Here is a 13,578-nt window from a genome sequence, read left to right as displayed (position 1 = left end):
TTTCATTGACCCGAGTTATTTTCTAAGCTTAAAAATAACTGCTTTTTTGAACTTCGACTCCTCACATGAGAAGTTCTGCTGCTGTTAACAGAGCTGTCTGAATAGAAACCTGCTGGTTGCAGTTTGCTGGGTATGGCCATTATAGTTGTGCCATGTGTGTTAACCTGAGGAGTACAGGTGTTGGATGACATGCACAGTGGAATAGCCAGTGCCAGTGAAAATCAGCCAGGCTTTTCCTCTGCAAATAGCTCCGTCAATCCCAAATAAATTCCCTTCTTAGTAAAACAGGGCGCAGAAATACTTGTGCTCCCTGCTTTACAGGTGGGATTGAGCTGAGGAGATGTTAAACCTCTGGTTGTGCTGTGGCTGGTCAAAGAGCCGAGATGAGACTTGTTGACTGCAGGAACTCTTCTGGTCCAGTGAATCCCATTGTGTTGGAAGCCTGTAACGCTGCTCAGATGTGAAGTAGTCTCTTTTACTGGAATAAGCAGTAAAACTTAAGTCGATTTGATGTAGTGCTAAAGTCCATGACCTTTGATAAATAGAGCGTAGGTTCCCAGGCATTAAAGCTCGTATCTTGGTTAAGTGTTGATCCCTTTGGTTCGACCAAAGGTATTTGGTTGCTCACTCTTCACGTTGAGTGCGTTATCGTTTGATCTGAGGGCTTCTAAATGTTTGATGTATTTAGCTGTGCTGTTAGTCTGGAAGGAAGCCTCTTCAAAATAGCCCACTGGATTTGTTTCCACTTCAGAAGTAGAGTTGGAGGAGCATGGAGGCTGTGTAACCTGCTGCCAGCACCGTGGCTCTCAGCAAGCATCTGGGCCTGAGCTGCTGTTGCAGCGACTTTGTGCTCCTTCTTCATGGCCAGGAGGGGACCACGTCCAAACTGATGTGTTCCTCCTGAAAGATGTGCAGTCCTGAGCTCTTTCTCACAGGTCTTTATGAATCACTGGTTCAGAAGGTTTTTTTCAGTCTTTCTTGTTGAGAAAAGAGGCTAGAGATTGAAAACGAAATCATACATCTCATTGTGATGAGTTAGATATCTTTCAGCTTCAGCTCTGATCTTAGCTGAGGGGCATGGGTGGAACCCTTAATTTCTTGGCACTTCTTTGTAATGGCACAAGCACTTTGCCTACATTGGGTGTTGTATCAGCTGCCTTCTGAGCAACTGACAAAGCTGCACAGTTCTGCACTCAGCAGGATCTTGATTAATAATTATGATAGAAGCACTTCTGTTGAGCTTAAGTGCTTTATTTCCACCTTCTAAGCCTTTCTTTGGGAAGGTCTGAAAAACTAAGTTGATGTAAATCTATCTTGATAAGCTTAAGGTGTCTGTCTTCTATTTTGGATAGGCATCAAGCACTTTGGAAAACATTTATCCTGCTGCTCCTAGAAGATCTCTTCTCCATCAGGAATCTGAATCTGAAATATCACTGTAACCTTCAACTGGAAGCCTTGGTGCATCAGTTGTGGTGCAGTTAAGGACAAAGCACCAGAGTAGTAAAATGCCTTGCAAAATCTTGTTGCTAATATCTGTGGAATTTTGCTATATTGATTTTGTAATCTTGTATCTTGGGAAAATAAGCCCCAATCGTGGTGTTTTGCAAGGCTTTCTCAGTAGCTGGACAGTGCTTTTTAGCCATCTAGGCCCAGTGGCTAAAAACAAAGACTAAGTGTAGATGCGTGTTCCTATGGAGGTGTGGAGAGGGGTTTTGACAGGTAGGGATGCAGCCAGCAGTGTTTTCTACGTGTGAAGCTGGTGAGTTTTCCATTGTTTCAAGTGGAAAAATACCAAAGCTGTGAGATACTGATAACTGAGTAGTTAATGACTGGAAATGTGTTTTTTGGTTGAGCTTTTCTGCATGTGTGTGAAGTCTCTTTGTAATCACTTGTCTGACTTCCTTCATGCAGTAGTAATGGGAGGATCTCTTTGCAGATGCATTTGTAGCTTTACCTTTTAACATGTTGGATTGTAAAGTGAGGTACAACCAATAAGACTGGGAGCACTCGTTCTGTAGAGGAGGCTCTCAATTCGGGTGATCTGGGGAACCTTTCTGGGCACACCAGCTCTGCCTTGTGCAGTGCAGCATTTGTATTGCCCTCTTGTGGCAGATGCCCCAGTGCAGCTGGATTTGGGATTAAAGAATTTTGCAGCTTTTTCAATTCAGCAGCATCTCCAGTGAAACTGTGGCTTTGCTTGTCCAGAAGTGTGAGTTAGCATGAAAACCTGAAAGCAGAGCTGATGGGATGTAGGAAGTGAAACTGGTAGCTCAAGATATGTTATTGAAATGGTGTTCCAAAAGACGTAATCTAGGATATAATTTATCTCTCTAATTATTTGCAGTTAAACTTGCCTGAAGGTTTTGCGGTGTTTTACTGGTTATTAATGATTCCAGAAACTTGGTGGGGGGGGGAACAAAATAGAGAACAAAGGCTTAAGAACTTGATAATCTGTGCTTTCAGCTCTGCATGCTTGCCATTGCCAACCAGCTAGCACTCTTGCTTTGCCAGGCATCGTTGTTGGGGCTGGATCCCGCAGTCATTTCAAACGACCCTACATGAAAACCGGAATGTGACCTGAATTTTGGGCCATCAATGTAGGCAAGAATCTATTTCTGAATTAAACACAGTTTTCCTTCTCTCTGTATGGCGAGGGGAGGCTGTGTGTGTTCAGATACATGCCCAGCAGCAGACTCCTTTGCAGGGTGATGCCTTGCAGCTGTGCCCACCACCCTTGATGTCTTTGTTCTCACCAGTGCTCACCGGCCTCAGCCTTGCTGGGCCAGAGCAGTTTTATTGCAGCAGGAGCTGCTGTACGGGTGGATTCCAGCGTGCGCCTTCCTGGGCCTGCTGCCCCTCTAATTGTTGTGTTGTCAGGAGGCGTGTGCCTCCAAAAGCCTTATCTGATTCCTCCAGAGGCCTTGCAAGCAATTCAGATGTTGACCCCTCGAGCGCACACAGCTCAGCTTCGGGGCATAGCTGGCAGGTTTAGCTCAAAGCCAGCAAGCTTGCTTTGTCACCGGGGTGGGAGCACCTGTCTGGGGAGGGGATGAGGGGCCGGGGAAGGTGAAAAGCTGGTGGGACACAAAGGGGAGAAGGGAAGGCCAACAGCTGATTGTGTCAACGCTGGGATAAATGCAAGGAGATTAATAGTTATTTAAAGAGCAAATGGGGACATGGCATTTGGCTGTGGCATGTGAGCATATAAATGTGGTGGAATGGCTGCTCCTCTGGTAACATTTAGACAGATGGTTCCTGGACTGAATGGAACGTAAAGGATCTTTGATTCTCATAAGGATATCTTGAATTTTAATGGGGTACTTTTTTTTTTTAATTGGTGTCCAGGCAGCACCCTCAACATTTCCTAATGGTGCTGTCTTGTTAACATCAGCTGGCTGTTTGGTCATCCTTCCCCACAGTTCTGAGTAGCTTGGGATTGGAAGGAACAGTCTAAGTGAAAGCTAAAGCACTATTGTTTTGCTGTCTGTCTGAGCTGCTGTAGGAGACTGTTTTCATGACTGTTTTCATCACAGTTGCCTTTTCATCATTGGACTGGTTAGGGAGTGTGTCTGATGCTAATCTCCATGAGAAATAAAACAACTGAGCAGTATTCTTACTGTTTTTTTTTTTTTTTTTTTTTTTTTTTTTTTTTTTTTTGAGGAGTCTTTAGGTGTTGTTAGGATCAGGGGTGTGGGACTAATTTAGGGTAAATGATCCCAAAATCTGTTTTGTTGTTTATTTGTACGATGCAGAAGAAGGATGGAGAGGTTGGGTTTCTTGTGTATGTATATATATATATTTTTTTAACTGAATGCAAAAAACATTGACCAACAAAAAGAATGTTCCTGGCACTGCAGATCAGCATCTGGCTCCAGCAAAAACACAGTTAGTCTGTTAAATAGGTCTTGGTTGTTGGATTGCCTGTGCAGGTAAGATATAACGGTCATCTGCTTTGCTGAAGCTGCAATCTCTCCTTTGAGAGGAAGATCCAGTCTGGGTTGTTGCCTCCTGTGACAGCTACTTAGTGTGCTTTGAGCCCAGTTGTGGGCTCAGCCATCTAACACAAGTACTGGGTCAGCCACTGTCTTCTCTTCTGCTGCAGATGGGGAAACTGAGGCAGCGAGGGTAAATTACTAACCTGAGGCAACAAAGTCGCTGCTTCACCCAGGATTAGGGCTCAATATGTAATTGCTTTTATTACTCTGCTGCCTGAAGGCCTTAGTCAAAGTGAAGGCCCATTAAGTGGAGTGCTTTTTACATAGTGAGGAGCAATCCTTGCCCTGCAGACCTTGCAGCCTGAAGTAGGCCATGGGTGGAGGGGGAGGCAAAGTGGCTTGTCTAAGGACACGGCGTGCTGCTGGCAGGGCAAGGGAGAGATCCAGCCATCCTTCCTTTGCTTGGTTTCTCTGCAGACCATCCCATAATGAGTTCCCTATGTTGTTCTCTACCAGATCTTTTCCTTCTCCTAGTAGCAAGCTGTACCCTTTGTGGTAGGTTCTGCGTACCTCACTGAAGACCCAAGAACACCAGTCTTGCCTTGGGCCTTTAATTAAAGGCTCAATGGTATAGCAGCATTTTCCAGGGATATTGAGCAAGGAAGAGTTCTGTGGTGGCTTTACCACCTTCTTTTGAAAGAACAGATGAGAGTGCACAGTTCCTGAGCACAGGGAGGGCATTTATCCTTGGAAGGGAACCATCTGTTCTTCCATGATTGAAATGACTGGAGAAACAGGAGGTTGTGTGCCTTGTCCATAGCCTGTGGGGAGTTCAGTAGATAGTAGATAGCCAGTAGATAGCAGGGAAATGTTGCATGCAGTGAGCTGCTCCTGCTTGGTATGATATCTTCAGTTCCTCTGTGCTGCTGTCTGACTGTTTTCTGGCTATAGTCATGGTTTGAAGGCTGTGCACCTTTGCCAGTGGCGTAGCAGTGCAGTTACCACTTGATACAGGTGTCCAGAATGTCAATATGTGTGGTGGGATCTGATCTACGAGGAGTAGTCTTTAGGTAGAACACGAGACCATGAGACAATGTAGCCTTGTGCATGATACAGCTGGTTTCACTGTAACAAAAGGATGATTTGTATCAGGTATTAGCCTTCCCTCCACCTGGTCTGGGTTTGGGTGTTGTTAGACACAGGGCTCCTGCCCCCTGTGATGGCTTGCTGCCCTGTGAATCACCTCTTCATTGTGTGCATGGTGTCTTTTTTTCCAGCTCTGTTCCATACTGTTGATCTACTGTGTGGCTGCATGAAGCTTTACCTCTTTGTCTTTCAGTCACTGATGGAAAATGGAGTATCTTCTCTGCAAATATCCTTCCTTATTGAATGACACGCACAGGGTGGTGCTGAGATCATGATGTCCACGCTGTGTCAAGCTGGTCCTTGCTAACGTTCCTTCTGTGCATTTCTTTGCCTCTAGCCGCAGTACACGAACCTGGGGCTCCTAAACAGCATGGACCAGCAGATTCAGAATGGCTCTTCCTCTACCAGCCCCTATAACACGGAGCACGCGCAGAACAGCGTCACGGCCCCTTCGCCTTACGCCCAGCCCAGCTCCACTTTTGATGCCCTCTCGCCCTCCCCAGCCATCCCTTCCAACACAGACTACCCAGGACCTCACAGCTTCGATGTATCATTTCAACAATCCAGCACAGCAAAGTCTGCAACATGGACGGTAAGGATGCAGCACAGCCTCGCTCCTTCGTTAGCTTCAGTCCTGTGGCCAATGGTGACACTGCTGTTCTGATACATATCCAGGCTTGTGCAAGAACAGAGTGACCTGTGTCCTCTGAAGTGCACGACATGTCACACAGAAGGGAGAGATTTATCTTGGCTGCTCTGGGAGGGTGTGGTGGGAATTGAACCCTCAGTAATATTACTAAATCCCAGGTGAATAAAATGCCTCGCAAAAAGACAGTCACTTAAAGACTGTGTGATGAAACAGTGTCTCTCTTATTTAAGTGTAACATATTGAAGTTAAAACCTGGGATGGGCATAAAGATGGCTTCAGAGTTTCCCATGGCATCCTTCATCCATGGGTATGTGTTGGGTTCCATGTGCGGGGCTGTGCTAGTAGGACAGAGGTACAGGATAGAGGTGGTTTGCCCTGATCTACTATTAATATTTTTCTAAACATAAAAATTTTCCTTAGCTGTGTGTCCCGGTGTGGTTTAGGGCTCTAGAGTAGAGATTCTTTAAGATAGCAATATTCTCCATTGCTAAGATGTTCAGTATTTGTCTTCCACTACTTCAAGCACTCCAAATCAGTGCAGTGAATAAACCCCTGTGTGGTGAGTGAGGAGAATTAGATAAATTGAACCTTGGTCCTCTGAATAACACTAGAGTTAGATGCCTAAATCAAGTATTACCAGTAACCCCTGCTGTGCTTGGTAATTAAGGAAATCAGATTTGAATCCCCAGTGGAGGCAACCAATTTATTTTTATTTTGTTTTATTTTTTTTGTCCCTTCAGATGTACGTATTGATTCTTCTAGCAGCAGGTCGAATCTCAGCTTCCATCATAGTATGATTTGTCTTACTTTTCTTCACTCAAAGCTGTTTTGAGTATCTCACTTTATGGTGACTTTATTTAATGATATCAGATTATCCAACACTTGTTTTCTGTCTTTAAAACTACACAAACAAAAGCAGTGAGTTGCAGGGATTTTTAATTTAAAGTGCTGTTTGGGTTTTTTTGTTTGTTTGTTTTCTGGGTTTTTTTGTTTTGTTTTTTACCAAAAATGAAGCACATTTGCTTTTCTTCCTTTCCATATTTAGTCCAAGGAACTCCTTTGGTCTCAGAGTAAATACAATCTAGAAACTGCAACTGGCCACTGCTGGTAGGAAACACTGTAACCTGCATGCTTCCTATTGGACAGATGGGAAGAGATGTTGTGTAATAATGAATCAGTATAAAATTGCATCTTTCATATGTAAAAGTTCTTTTTAAGTGAACTTTTGTCTAAAACTGGTAACAATACCTTTGTTTTAAGGGTATGTTTCACAGAGTTGAAATGTTTTGTCTGGTCAAGGGCAATTTACTTATTTCTTTATGGATGAATCCGTGGAAATCCAAATGAGGTTGAAATGCATCTTTTCTTTATCTGTACTGGCTGTGATGTCTTGTTGTAGTTCATGCTTTTCATGTCCAGGTTTCTCTACTTGCACTACACTTTTTATTTTCATTCCCCTTTTAAGTAAGGAAATTGTCAGGTCTGCTTTCCATTTCTCAGGGCAAGAAAATGCTGCCCTTGGATTTTTGCAGGCTGCTGTGGAGAGGGTCCTTTGAGAGAGATATGAAAAGACATTCTCTTTTGATAAATATAGTACAAAGAATTATCTAACGCAGCTGCAGGGAACAGGAGTGTTTGATGCTATCCTTTCAACTATGAAAAGTGGTCTTTTGAAATGAGTTTTGAACGTCAGTGGTAGGCTGTTCCAGAAGAGCTGAAGACGAGCTGCTTGCAAGCGTGAAGTTGAGCAAGCACTTGAGGGAATTCACTGCAATGACAGCAGCTCTTGGGGGTAGAAGTGAGGCTGAGATTTAACGTGGATCTAGGTAGTAGTCAGATCAGATTGCATGGTGGTCGCTTTTTTTTCTTTCCTTGGGGGCAGGCATTTTCCATTTTCTTTATCCATGACGTGAACCGTGCGACAGGCACATGGGTTGCCTGTAGCTGTTGCAGTCTGTGGCACAGGAACAAGCCTGTATGTTTTAGTCAAGGAGCAACCTCCAAAACAGCTCTCTGTTTATGGAGGAGTGTCCTGGTGTCCCTGTGCTGAGCCTGGAGCTGCTTGTGCAGGAGCTGTGTGTATGCAGTGGCTGATGACAGTCTTGTGGTGGCTGCCGGGGACCTTCAATCTATGTTTCACACTTGAGCATCTTTCCATCTTCAGAGCTCTGCCCTTGTGCTAATTAATCCACCAACTCATTTCACATGGGCTGTTGAGCAGTTGGTAATGTGTTCGACAGCTTTATCAGCGGGGTGGGTGTGGAGGGACTTGGAGGTTCTCTCCTGCTGCTGTCCTGAGAAATGTGGAAACACGTGTGAAACGTTGATGAAAGAAGGATTGCCCCATCCTCACAGCAGGAGCAAGTTCTCTGAGTTGCTCACTAGCCTCCCCCCCCCCCCAATGTGACTTCATGTGCTTTGATTAATGCCTGTCGTCATCTTCTTTTTTAATGATGGATTAGGAACCTACCCAACTGGAAGAGTTTCTTCCACTGCAGTGACCTATTAAATGTTTAATTACTAGATGGCCCCACCCTTATTAAGAGTCCAAAACTTGAAAGCCTTGTTTCTTAGGGTTTTTTCCTCTTGCATTCCCCAGGGTGACAGCGTTAAGGAAACTTGTGTCTCACTTTCCCCACTTTGGGAGTGGATGAGTGAAGCTGACCCACCTTGCTCTGCTAGGAGGGATCAGTGGGGGCAGGCAGTGAATCTCGAGTCTTGGCTGACAGGATGCTTTGCTGTAGCTCATCTGAGTTTGTTTGGAGCTGAGTTGTGTTGGGTTAGGTCATGGGAGAGCAAAGGCTGGCAGCCTGGGTGGAAGACTTTGGTTATTTCCCCTGAAAAAGCAAAGGTGCTTTGGGAGGGTTGGAGATCTGTGAAGATGCTTCAGGCTTTTTGGTGCTTAGCTTCTGAGGGAAAAATGATCTGAAATCAGACATAGTTATCCCAGGGTTATTTCTGGAAGTGGGAGAAAGAGGGAGGGGAAAAAAAAAAAAGCTAGGTCTCTGCGAGCAGCCCCAAATTCTACTCGTACCCCTCCAAACCTGTTTTGTAGTATGGTGATGTTTTCTTTGGGGCAGGTTTATTTTCACAGGGCAGAGGACACCCTGTGCTGAGTCAGCGCTGTTCGTGTAGGATAAGCTGGGGAAGAGATGAATGTAACACTGGGAGGGCTGCTTCTCTGCTCAGGTTTGTGATGGGCTCCTAACTCAAGGGGAGAAGGAGCTGGCCAAAAACTGCAGAGAAACACCAGTTGCTGCTAAGTGAGAGTGATTTCTTATGCATGAGCAGTTTGCTTTGAAAATATTGCAGATTTTCTCTGTGAAGTCTTTCATGACCTTAAGTAGGAATTCCAGTAAAACATGCTGTCTAATCAGGTTAGCTGTTCATTTGTATGCAACGTTGAACTAATTAATGATGACAAATTGAGATTGGATTGCGGAGGACTTTATAAGCATCCTTGATTATTTTTTTTTAATTAATGACCTGAGAACACAAGAATATAACCAAGTTAATCAGTCTTTTCAGAAGGAAAATCTTTAACGATTGCCACTCTCTTTCAGGCTTTAAAAACAAAAGCCTTGATAATCTAAACTGAACAGAGCTTCTCACATGCATACAGGGGTTGGGGGAGCTCTTCCTGCAGTTTAAGCTCGCTGAAAGCCAGTAGTGGATCAAGCAGCTATTGCTTGGTAGGCAGAAGGTCGTTAAGTCTGAGAGAGAAGCCCTATGAATTTGGTGAAATTAGGTGAAGCTTATCCAGAACTGTGCGTCATGTATTGTGGGATACTTCCTCTGTGAGAATTCTCATATACCTGGGCTTGTGAGATCTCCTCCCATTTCTGCAGCAGAAGCAAACAAGGCGTTTCAAAAGCGTGCCACCTCAGACTTTTTTTTTTTTCCCTTTCTGGAAGTAACTTTGTGTGCAGATGTTCCCACCCACTCCAAGTGCAAGTAAATAAATAACTGCACTGGCTTTTCCCACTAAAAAAAGATTTGGCAATCACCTGTTGCTAGCACAGGGCTTGCTATATGACTGCTTGCTTGGAGAAGAACATGGTTGCAGTGGGGAAGATTAAAAAATAAAAATAATTTAAAGAAATAATTATGTCAAGGTTAGTAAAGTTAACACTGCTGCCAAACTCAGGCTATCAAGAAACAAATCAGATCCTCCTATCCCCATAAGCAAGATACCACCTTATAAGTCATGAGACTTTATTAAAGACAAACAGGTTCTTCGGATGTTCCCTCAGGTTTTTGAGCCTTTAGGGTGCATCTATTAAATCTTCTAAAGCATTTCTGGGTAGTCACGAGAGTAGAGGAAAAAGGCAAAAGTAGCTTTAAGTTTTTGCATGAAAACCAAAATTTGCTTGTGATTGTTTTTGATTTTGCTGAAGAAAGCCCTGCAAGACTTGCATAATGGGAGTGTTGGCAATAGCTGAGCATAGCAGTTTTTTCTCATGCCCTGCAGTAGGTTGGAGCTGAGCAGGGTTGGTCCTTGCAGAGCTTTGTTATGAAACACAGAGCTCCACAAAGTTGCAATCCGTGTTCCAGTCAGGCACTTTGGTTCTCCTGTGCTCAGTAAACTTGATTGTACCTCAAGTTCTGTTAAAGCGTTTTGATTTCAGACTCTTAGCTGTCAAGGCGAGGTGACAACCTGTGCAACATGCAAGAAAGCAAGTAAATGCATTGTGCAGTCTGGGGTTAGTAGATTCAGAAGGGTTTTGTTCTTAAGGTGAAAGGAATGTGCTTAAATTAGTCCCTGCTAGGAGTAACAGGTTTCTGTGGTTGAGAGTACAGATTCCTTGGCTGGTCTATCTCACTCGTCTTATTTCGATTTGATTTATTCCACTTCTGCTTTAAAAAACAAAATTTTGTCCTGAATCACCTGGTATAAAATGGGAAGCTTCATTTCCCATCTATAAAATGAATTGGAGGATGATGTCCATGGGGATAGCATAGCAGTGAGATGGCAATTTGATGCATGCGTTGCCTTGGCTCTAATTGTATGTTCTCTTACCTAAGTTGTTCAAATAGTGCGACTGGAACAACGCTCTGCTAATGCTGCTTCTGCTGGTCGTTTTTCTGCATTGTATGTGGCAACTTTTTAAGGGCTGGTGAGTCTCCCTAAAGACCTTGCACATAGGGCTGTGCTGGGTATTAATGTGAAGGTTTAGCTTTGTTACACCTCAGTGATGTGCCACTTGCACCAGCTAGTTGTCTTTTAGGCAGTGCAGTCTGAGCTGTCCTGATTTCTACCCTCCTTAAAGCTACTGGGAGAAGGATGATGGGATTTTGAATTTGTCTACTTTAGAGCCTCCTTGTCAGCAATGCTGTGGGCTTTGGCTGTTAGCACAAAGCTAAAAGAAGGGTCCCTGTAGAAGTGAGTGCAGGGTCTGTGGATGTTTCCAAGCATTGCAGTTGGTCCCCTTCTGGACACTTTGCTAATCCTTTCATGACTTTAGGTTTTCTCTTCAACCCAACCGATTGCTGATGCACAGACTGGAAGAACTGACGCAATGCTGTGAGCTCAGGGCTTGGCTCCACACAGATCTCAGCAAAGCAGGAGCATTGCCTTATTTGGACACTTGTCTGGGTGAGAAGTGGTGGGAACTGGCTTCCTGAGGCTCTGTGCAGCTTTACCTGTTTTTGAAGATGCTGCTCCTAGTGCGTGTGCCCTTTGTCTGCTCAGAGCAGGGAGAGGGATGGGCTTTGGTTGCTGCGACAGCTGTCATGTACAGAAAGGTTGCGATTGTGTCTTCCTGTTTGAATGAGCTGAAGTGTTTCCCTCTGTGTAGTACCGCAGGGCCTGATGTTAAGACTGTTGGTGCCTATGAAACTTGTCCTGTGTCATCTGCCTGGAAGGAGGGCAGCAGCTTGCTGTCTGTGCAGGAGGTGCCGTTCTCACGGCTGGGATGTGTTTCAAGCGAGCAGAGCTGGGAAGAACCAGTTCCCCTGTGAGAACCAGTCCAGGAGGGGCCTGCTGGATTGTCTTCTGTTTTTTTCTTCGTTGGTTTTTTTCCTTTGAGTGAAAGGAGATCCAAGTTCATTAGCTTCCTATTAACATGCAGTTATGCTTTTTCCCCCCCCCCCAAGCTCATTGTCATGTATATTCTGTCTTTATTACCAGTTATCTTTTTCTGACTCCTTACCAGCAGCTCCAGAGCTCCTTGTAATGATTTCTAGACAATGTCTTGTTTTGAGCTTGTCTCTGCTTCTCTCTGCCTCTCTCTGTTTTTGCATCCTTCGTTGTTTTGTAAATCCTACAAGGCAATGTAGCGCACCTCTCTGAGGTGCAACTGTTCTAGTGCTGAGTTTTGGTAGATGCTTTTCATTAGCCAAGTGTCCTGCATGATGCGGAGACAAGAGGAAGGTATTTATTTAAATTGATGGTGTGAATGTTCTTTTCTTTCAGCTAGGATTTAGTTTCCTGGTTGCTGTGTTTGTGCCTTCTCTCTCCCTGCAAAACAAGGGACCAGACAGAGCTCACTGCAGGGTCTGCAAGTGCAAAACACTGAGATGTTAGGGATGGGCACAGTGGGATGGAGAAAGTAATTGTGGAGAGGTTGTCTTCTCTTGGCACCTCCAGGGGAAGAAGATTTACGTGCTGCTTTGCTCAAGTGACTTCTAGCTGTACTGGCATCAGTCTGTTTTATTATTTTTGCCTTATTTTTTTTCTCAGAAAGCTGGCAAAACTGTCTTCAAGTTTTAGTTGTTTCCAAAGAGAAAATGCAGAGGGAGAGAACTAAGTGTAAGAAACCTCTTGGGTTCTTAATGAGAACTTTTTACATCTGTGGAGAGGAAAAGCGTTAATTAAACATAATTTTCATCAACGCAACTGGCACAAAAAAGCCCCACCTACTTTCATGAGAAAGGAATAAAGAGAATCATAATCCTGGATTAGGTATCTTTCACTACACGTATATAAAAACAACACCATGTGAAAAGGGGGAAAATATGTATATACACATACACACCAAACATACCGATGTGCCTCCAGCAGCATTACCAAAGGAATTAACTTTACAAGAAGCAGCCACAGCCTGGAAAGAAGCCATTTTTTGAATAAAAGCTGAATGAGCCTTGCGGTTTCTGAGAAGTATGAGAAGGAAGGGTTAAAAAAACATTTAGAGATAAGAATAGCTGATGCTGGGAGATGAGTGAACATCTTGAAGTAGGGGAGGGTCACTATTTAAATCACCTTTCTTTTTTTTTCTCCTGTGCTTAGTTAAAAATTGGCTTCTGCGAAGAACAACATGTAGGATTAATGTAGTACTTTAAATCTTCAAAGGTGCTGCACAAACATTACTCCCCTAATCAGCAAACACCTTTTCTTGGTAGGAAAATCAGTATGTCGTTGCCATTTTAGAGGAGGGAAACCAAGGTGCCAGAAGTCCCAGTGTTTCCAAACTAGCACTCCTTTGGAGTGGTGTGGGATTTTTTTCGTTGTCGGATTATTGGAGTGGTGTTTTTTTGGGGTGGTGTTTCTGGATGCTTCAGGGCTTTTTCGTACTGTTCAGCACAGGGACTGCCTCTGTGCTAGCTCCTAAAAGCTGCTGAGCTCTCTTGGATTTTTATAAGCGTGAAACATGTGAACTGCAAAGCAGCCTTCACTGCTCAGATGTGGCATCCCAGGAGCTGCCTCCTTCCCTTCCTGCAGGTCGTAGCCAGCCAGGCCAGGAAGGAGGCAGCATGCTCTGGGGCATGGAGAGCTTCTGAAAAAGTTGCCTTAAATGAGTACTGCTTGAAGATGTTTCAACCAAACTACCCCTAAAAACAAAAAACTAAACAAATGTTGAGCAAAAACAATGAGTGATGTTAAATTACTTCCGATAAGGTTTTTCTGAC

The 13,578-nt window shown here is 44.1% G+C and overlaps 1 protein-coding gene across 8 annotated transcripts in view; it reads left to right on the top strand.

The window, feature by feature from the left end:
* TP63 (tumor protein p63) overlaps positions 1–13,578 on the top strand; it is a 110,709-nt gene that overhangs the window by 56,376 nt on the left and 40,755 nt on the right. For all 8 annotated transcript variants that reach the window (XM_052687459.1, XM_052687456.1, XM_052687454.1 and 5 more), the window contains one exon: positions 5,419–5,673. In XM_052687459.1, coding sequence (XP_052543419.1) covers positions 5,419–5,673 — 255 coding nt within the window. The remainder of the gene's footprint in view (positions 1–5,418; positions 5,674–13,578) is intronic.

This window comes from Tympanuchus pallidicinctus, unplaced genomic scaffold (genome assembly GCF_026119805.1).
Source record: "Tympanuchus pallidicinctus isolate F22 unplaced genomic scaffold, pur_lepc_1.0 scaffold22, whole genome shotgun sequence".
Lineage (NCBI taxonomy): Eukaryota > Metazoa > Chordata > Aves > Galliformes > Phasianidae > Tympanuchus > Tympanuchus pallidicinctus.
This window is presented reverse-complemented; position numbering and strand designations above follow the sequence as displayed.